Below are 7,785 nucleotides of genomic sequence, written 5' to 3'. Positions count from 1 at the left end.
TCGGGGCAGACCCAGACCAGCTCATTCCCCATCAGCTGGCCTGGCCCTGGGGGATGGGGGAGCGGGACACTGGAGTCTCTCCGTGTGGCCCCAGCCTGTCAGTCTCACAGACGTGGCCTCCGCTCACCTTCACGACCTCACCTCATACTACCCCTGCCCCACATTCCCACACTCCAGAAACGCAGCTGCTGGCCGCTTGCACCTCAGGACCTTTGCACCTACTATTCCTTCTGTCTGCTTCTTCTTCCCAGGTCTCCTGGGCTGCGACCTTCTCAGCACAAGGTCTCAGGGGTCACCTCCCCTGAGAGCCCCCTCTCAGCTCTGGCCCCAGTGCTCCCACCCCTCCCTCCTACCCTCTCCATTCTGCACTGTTCCATAGACACGAAATGCAAGCCACAGAACTAATTTGACCTTTTCTCATGGCCATGTTAAAAAAAAAAAGCTTAAAAGGGTCACCTGGGTGGCTCAGTCGGTTAAGTGTCCAACTCAGGTCTTGGCCAGCTTGTTTTCAGCTCAGGTCTTGATCATGAGTTCAAGCCCCACGTGGGGTTCTGTGCCGGGTGTAGAGCCTACCTAAAAAAAAAGAAAAGAAAAGAAAAGTTTTAAAAACAGGTGGAATTAATTTTAATAATATATTTTATTTAACCCACTATATCCAAAAATAATTTCATTTAATAAGTAATCGATATTAAATATTATTAATGAGATTTTTTTTTTTGCACTGAGTCTTGTAAAACCCATTTCAGCAGCTCCATGGGTACATGTGGTCAGTACCTACCAAAACGGACTGCCCAGCTCTCTAGTTCCCTTTCTTGCTAGCCCACACACATCTAGAATGTTCCGTGCCCTTGTCAAGCTATTTATCATTCATCTGTCCTGCTGCAACACATGTCCATCTTGCCCCCACAAGGCTGTGTAGTGAATGGGAGTCTGTGCTGTTTGCGCCTCTTCCCTGCGTGCCTCGCCCCCCCAACCCCGGGAGGGGCCGCACCTCCAGGTCACACGGCCGCCCTGTCTACACAGTGGGGGCTTGAACCTACATCCGGTGTCCCAGACCCTGGCCTGCTACCAGGGGAGAGCCCTGGGATTATCGAAGCTCCAGTATCCTACCTTTAAGCCACCACAGCCCGGCTCCAGGACCCCCACCCAGCTGCTTTCTGATCTAATCGGATTCTCAGCTCTCCCTTCCTCGAGTCCCGGCTGTTGCTGCGTGTTTATAACCCTGGAGCCCAGCGCCCATCTGGAGAAATCATCACAGCCCCCCTCCAGTCCAGATGTCTACCCCCACCCTGCCCTGCACAGCTGGCCCCCAGCCCTGCAAGGGCCTCCCATGGCCTCCCGTGCCTGGCCCAGGGTGCCAGCCCTTTGGGTGGCTGGGGCAGGCTAGTTGAGCTCCCTCAGAGATGGCTGCCATCCTGGTTCGCTCACTGCCAGTGTCCCCCGAGAGGATCCCCTAGCGCCAGCCAGGCCCCAACCTCCCCTGGCCAGGGCAGCCTTGCTTCTGTCCCCTGGCCGAGCATCTGGCCCATGCCCACGATCCCACAACCCCAGATGGAGACACTGGGGCCCAGAAAGGGGCTTGTAAGAAGCAAATGGGTCTGCTCTGATTTGTAGGGAATAGAGGGAAAGGTGCAGAGTAGAAGGGGCAGCCCTGTGGTCCCTGAAGTGGGGAGGCCGGGCCCTGTCTGCTGAGTATCCTTCGGCCACTGCTGGCCAGCCCATGCCAGCAAAGGGGTAGCGTCAGAACAGGCAGCGCCTGCCTGTCCTTGGCTCCAGCAAAGCCTTATCAGCCCCCAAATGCCCCCAAGCGAGCAGATTCTCCGGGTGATAAGAGACTCAAGGGCGGGAAGCAGGAGACACCCAGACAATGGCCAGGCACTGGGTGGGTGGCCTGGCCAGGAAAAATGCCGGGCCAAATTAGGGAAAGGGAAGGTGGCGCCTGGCAGGGGAGGCTGGAAGGGCTGGACCCCAGCCAGACAGCAAAGACGGGGTGGCAACATGCTTTCCCCAGCCCCATCCTGGCCCCTCACACTCCCATAGGTCTGCCCTCCCCAGGGCCTTTGCACATGCTCCCCCATCCTTGGTGAGCCCTTCCTGTTCTGGGCTCAGCTCAAAGTCACCTCCTCCAGGAAGTCTCCCTGACCTGCTGGTATCAGGCCAGGCCCCCCTGGACACAATTGTCCCTCCCCAGATTTCCCTTCAGAAACTGATAACTGGATAACGTAAGACTGGATTAGTCATTTAATGCCTGCCCCTTCCTCAGTCACTGGAAGCTCTGTGAGGGCGGGGACCATGGCTGCCTGTATGTCTGTGAAACTGCTCAGGGCCTTCCAAATCACAGGTGCACAAGAAATGTGTTCTGAGCAAGTGAATGAGTGAGAGGTTGCTTCCCTCTCCCAGCGAGGGACATGTGTGGCAGGCACTGCACTGGGCACACCGTAGAAGTAACCCACCATAGGCACGATGAGCTCAGCTCCCCGATCGCCCCCACATCTTCCTCCCCTGGGCCTGGGGGCCTCCGTCCACACGGAGCAAGAGAAGGGCTGCCATGGGTCGGGCTCAGACCTGCCTCCTTCCTACTGACCCCGGAGGGTACCTGGCAGCTCCTGGCACACAGCAGGGCCTCCATGAATGGCCTGGGGTACGTGACTGCTGCCCTGAGTGAGCGAATGATTCAGAGGAGGGAGAGCAAGGAGGGATTTATGAGAGATGGGGCTAAGCTGTGAGCAGGTGGGACTTGGGGCGGGTGTTGGCTGGGCATAGCTGGCAGGGGGCTCCAGAGGGACACAGAAGCCCTCCATGGGGCTCCTGGGTCTCAGTTTCCCCATCTGGGCAATGGTGGCCCGCAGCCTCCTGACTGGCAGCACGCTACATACTGAACTGGGTCTCCCTGCTGCCCCAGAATGCACAATCGCGTCACAGTCCCAGCAGAGAGGAGAACCAGCTGCTATGTGCCAAAGGCCACCAAGGGCCCAGCCAGGGGGACAGCCAGCCTGAGGCCACATGTCCCAGTTCCAGCACTGCCCCTTGCCAGGTCGGGGTGGAGACTGTCTGTGCTGACCATGCCATCAGCAAGCGGTTCCAGATGCGGGTGGGGGACGGTGTGGGGGTCGTGGGAGGGCTGGCTCGAGATCCCAATGACCTGGAATCGCCCACGGCTGGGCCGGGCTGGGTGCCCACACTGAGAGGAGCAGCAGACTGGGCACCGGTGTTCTCGCGCCGCCACCCTCCCTGAGGGACTCTGGGGGCTTCCTCCAGTCTGAGCCAGCCGGGGCACTGACCGGCTCCGGCACGCCCACGGAAGGTGGGCTGTTCTCCAGAGGTGAGGTCATGGATCGCTGAGAACTGTCCCGAAGGTGTGTCAGATCCTTCCCAAGCGATCCCCCCGCCCCGCCCCCGTGCAAGGCCTGAGACCTCACCCTCCAGCACCCTTCTAAGTCCTTATTCTTCAAGGCCTGCTTGAGGCGCCACCCCCTCCAGGAAGCCAGCCCAGACAACGCCCCATCCCACTGGATGCGGTGCTGAGTCCTGGTGAAGAGCCTCGGCCTCCTCTGAGTCCGTGAAGGTCCAGAGCCCAGGGCAAAACCGCACATCCGGGAGGGGGGCGGGGGAGGCACCTGGGCTGCCAGCTCTGTTTGCTCCCAGGGCCCAGTGCTGCCTGGCCAGCAACTTCGGGGTGGGGGTGCACTGTCCACAGCTGCCCTGACCCCCGGGGCCAGGTTGTGGCCCCACCTGAACTCCATGACATTGGGGGGTGCCTACGGGCTGGGCCAACCACATGGAACCTCTATGTCCCTCTTTCCATTCCCCGGCCCTACTCGGGCCTCTCGGGTTGCAGCCACGGGGAAGCTTAGACTGCTTCTGGCTCCTGCCCCTCATGGGAGAGGTTGCAAAGCCCAGGCCGGGCAAGACCACAGCCTGGCCATGTGTCTGCTTACATCAGGAACAAGTACCACAGTGTGCGTGGAGGCCCAGGGCCTGCTTCGTGTAGGTAGGCCTACTGGGAGGTCTCCAGGCTGGTCATGGACCGACCAGGCTCTCAGCCCTGCGCCCTCGAGGCCCCCTGGCTTCCTGCAAATCCCCAATGCTCAAAAGGGGAGGCTCAGGGAGACTCAGGGAGCAGCGGGCCTGCCCAGGCAGGGGTTCCTGAGTCCTCCTCACCCCACACCAGTGCTCTTGTTCAGGCAGAGAGCTCAGGCCTTCTGTCCAGGGAGTCTGGGGGACAAGCCCCACTCGAAGGTCCCCTAATGCCTGGCTAGGGCTTTAGACAGCTGACTCCCAAGGTTCCTCCATCAGTGCCCCCGCCGACCCCAAAGTAAGGTGACCATGGCCCAGCTTCCTGTGTGCAGCTAGGGCTGTGGCTGCCTGGACCGCCCTCTCCCTTTGAGGGGACAGGCACAGGGGGGGAGAGATTAGCACGGCAGAGCAAGACTGCTGAGCCCAGGGCACAGCTGGGAAGACTGAGGCCCAGAGGCTACTAGCTCAAGCCTTCTCTGGACCCCTGACTGCCCAGTCCCAACACTCTAGGGACAGGGGACAGGACACAGGACACGGAGGTGGAGAGGCACGGATGGGCTTCACCCTCCTGCTGGCCAGCTGTGGCAGGGCCTCCCTTCTCCGTGGTCCTCACAGGGAGGCAGCTGCGAGGGGTCTGCGGCCTGTGAACCCTAGGACAGCCAGGCTGGGCTGGGACAGGGCTCTGCAAGGTGGGAGTCAGGACAGCACCCCCCCCCGCCCCCCCCCCGCCACTGCTCAGTGCTGCCCCCTGCAGCCTGGCCCGGGTGCACCACAGTGCCCTGCCCCGCCAACGGGCCATCCTGGCCATCTCAGCTTCCAGTCCGGCCTTAGCATCCTCCCCTCGTCAAGACTGGCCCGCACACGGGGGAGGCTGAGGGTAACAAGGGGGTGACAGCCAGCCAGGTTATCCCCGGGGCTTGAGGTGTGCAGATGGGTGCCCATCCCCCGGAGATGCACTGGGCAGGGAAACTGCATGGGATCCCGCACTCACCACACACCCACACTCCCTACACACACACACTCACCGCATGTAGCAGCCCCAGCGCTCCTCGGGCCCAGCCTGGCTCCCCTTAAGGCCCGCTCCCTGGACAGTCCAGCCAGGTGGCCCCCCAGCCACCCCTAAAGACCCTGACCCCTCCCCTACACACTCTCTGGGGGCCCCCGGGCAGGCCTCCTCCCCAGCTCAGCTGAGAGGGGCTGAGGCTCCAGGCCAGCAGGGGCGTTGGGGTATGGGAAAGGCCCTCCCCCACTCCATCAGCCAGAGCCCAGGAATGCGCTGACCACAGCCCCAGCCTAATCCCGGCACAGTGCCCCACGGGGCCAGCTGAGCTGGCTGGAGCAGGGCAGCCGGGGAGGCTGGGCTGGGCTGGGCTGGGAGGGACACAGGCCGGGCCCCCAGAAGGCCCAGGCCGGGTTGGTAGGCCTGCCGTTCCCCCACCTCCTCTCCCTTGAGCAGTGATGAGGGCTTGGGTCCCTGGAGCCCGGAGGAAGCTGCTCGGGGTGGGAAGCAGAAGTGCTTTCCTAGGACCCTAGTAAGTGAAGTGGGGGGTGGGGAGGGGCCCAGGGCCTGCCACCCTGCTTCTGGCGCTTGACTAGCATATGTGTTGATAAGGTTGGGGGAGAGGGCTGGGGCCAGGGAGGGGCCGGTCAGTCTGCCCGCTGTCCCAGGGGTGGGGCTCCCGTGTCCTGCCCACCTGCCTATAAGTCTGGGCTCAGGCTCCACGCCCGCAAAAGCAGGCAAGCGAGATGGCGCTGCAGGTAGGTGACAAGGGTGCAGGGCCAGCCGCCCCCCCCCCCCGTACCCAGGTGCCCCTTCCCCAGGCCTGCAGGATGAGGGGGTGTGGCTCAGAGGACACCTACCACCCTGCAGTGAAGGGAACGCTGGGCCAGGGTCCCGGGGAAGAGTCCGTGCTGGGGGTGAGGTGGGCTGGGGCCTCCTGGACAGGTGGGGGACACTCTGCCCCCCTTTTGCATGCAGTTCGAAGCCTTCTGTGCAGGGGGCCTGGCCCCTGGCTGGAGCCTGCTGGTCCAGGGACACTCTGACTCTGGAGAGGACAAGTAAGGGTCACTGCCCTCCCCAAGGAAGCCCCTCTCAGCCTTGGGTGGGGTGACTCCCCAGCTACCTGCTGTCCCACAACTCCCATGACCCCCCCCCCCAGGTTTGAGATCAACTTCCTGTCCGAGGCGGGGGAGATTGCCTTCCACGTCAAGCCCCGGTTCTCCAGCGCCACCGTGGTGGGCAACACGTTCCAGGGGGGCCGCTGGGGCCAGGAGGAGGTGTCCAGTGTCTTCCCGCTGGTGCCGGGGGAGCCCTTTGAGGTGATGAGGGCAGCAGAGGGGAGGCCCGTGGGGGCAGGGGGAGGCCCAAGGGGGCCGGGAGGCCATCCAGGCTATCCTGCTGCTGCTTGGCAGGAAGGACGCTGTGTCCCCATGTACTGCGGAGGATTCTGGGTAAAGACCAGGGGAGTCTTGCAGCTGGTTGCCCCCCTCAGAGACGTCCATCTGGCGGGGGTGCAGGTCTCCCATCGGGGGGGCTGCACGATGGGGGATTCCACGTGCTGAGGGGCCCTGGGCTCCGTGACGGGCTGTGGGTCACCAGCCTCCTGTCCCCAGATGGAGGTCAGCTCAGACGCGGAGCACTTCCATGTCCACGCCCAGGAGCACAAGGTGCTACAGTTCGCACACCGCCACAGGCCGCTGGCGGCCATCACCCGGGTGCAGGTGCTCAGTGACCACCGCCTGGCCCAGGTGGAGCTGGCCAGGAGGGACCTGAGCTGGTGGTAATGTACCTGCCCCCCCAACTGCCCAGCTCTGTCCCCGACAGGCCCCAGCAGCCTGGGAGGGGGCCCGAGGGAGCAGGGCCCACCGAACATGTCCTACCCTTGAGGCTGTGCTGGGGTCTGGGCCGGGCTGGGGCTGAGGCAGGTGTCTTGGCTGCTTGCAGGGACGGGGGCCACTGAGCTGTGCCCGAAGTCCCCGGAGGGAGCCTCAGTCAGCAACCGTCCCTTGTCTGGTGGAGCCCACGCTGGGGGAGCTGAGGGGAGTGGTGTGTGGTTCGGCCCCTCCCATTCTAGCTCCGCCTTCAATAAAGTTTGAGCAGGCTGCAGGGGCTCCGCTGCTCTGGGGGGGTTGGAGAGGGTGAGGTGGGGTGATGGACGCAGCCCTAGAGTCTCCCCACCAGAGATGGGGGTGGGGTCTTCCCCGAGACCTGTGTGTGTCCTGGGGATGGTCTGACCCCTCACCTCTTCCCCTTGTTCCCTGGAAGGGGAGTGGTGTCAGAGGACATCGGATGATGGGGGAGCTCCTGGCCAGCTGCCCTTGCGAGACCCCTGGGCACACCCCCTCTGGCTCAGCTCGTGGGGGAGCATCCTGCCCAGTCCAGGACCGTCTGCTGGGAGGTCCCGAAGCCTCCTCGCCCTGCTTCCTGTTGGGTGGAAGGAAGGAGTCTTTCCTGTTTCTCCTTGTCCCACCTGGAAATGAGACGTGCTCCCATGGAAGTGAGACGTGCTCCCAGCCCTGCTGTGTGTGTGTGTGCACGCAGGTGCACGTGTGCGTGTGTGCATGTGTGTGTGTGCGTGTGTGTGAGGGTGGGGGCAGGGTGGACGTAGAGGAAGGGAGGGAGCCCTGGCAATCTCGTCCGGGGCAGCCGCCCAGTGCTGCCGTCAATCCCAGTGACTCTCTCCCCCCATCCGTCATCGGTCTGTCCATCTTTCTACCTACCCATCACCTGCCCCTCACTCTGCCCTGATGGAAGTGCTGATGTCACAG

At 62.9% G+C, this 7,785-nt stretch overlaps 1 protein-coding gene and 1 long non-coding RNA gene across 2 annotated transcripts; one reads left to right on the top strand and one right to left on the bottom strand.

Annotated features, from left to right (window-relative positions):
* Window positions 1-405: 405 nt before the first annotated feature.
* Window positions 406-5,332, bottom strand: LOC309855099. The gene is made up of 2 exons (XR_014306618.1): window positions 5,043-5,332; window positions 406-573 (listed from the first exon to the last, which is right to left on the bottom strand). It is a non-coding gene; the product is annotated as an uncharacterized lncRNA (long non-coding RNA).
* Window positions 5,333-5,989: 657 nt separating this feature from the next.
* Window positions 5,990-6,801, top strand: GRIFIN (galectin-related inter-fiber protein; the record flags this gene model as incomplete). Its single annotated transcript, XM_082715031.1, has 3 exons — window positions 5,990-6,075; window positions 6,177-6,336; window positions 6,631-6,801. The coding sequence occupies 3 exons, from the start codon at window positions 5,990-5,992 to the stop codon at window positions 6,799-6,801; spliced, it is 417 nt and encodes a 138-aa protein (XP_082571157.1).
* Window positions 6,802-7,785: the final 984 nt, after the last annotated feature.

The sequence above is a fragment of the Mustela nivalis genome (genome assembly GCF_964662115.1).
Source record: "Mustela nivalis genome assembly, chromosome: 19".
Taxonomy (NCBI): domain Eukaryota; kingdom Metazoa; phylum Chordata; class Mammalia; order Carnivora; family Mustelidae; genus Mustela; species Mustela nivalis.
The sequence above is the reverse complement of the archived record's forward strand: the minus strand, read 5'-3'. Positions and strand labels throughout refer to the sequence as shown.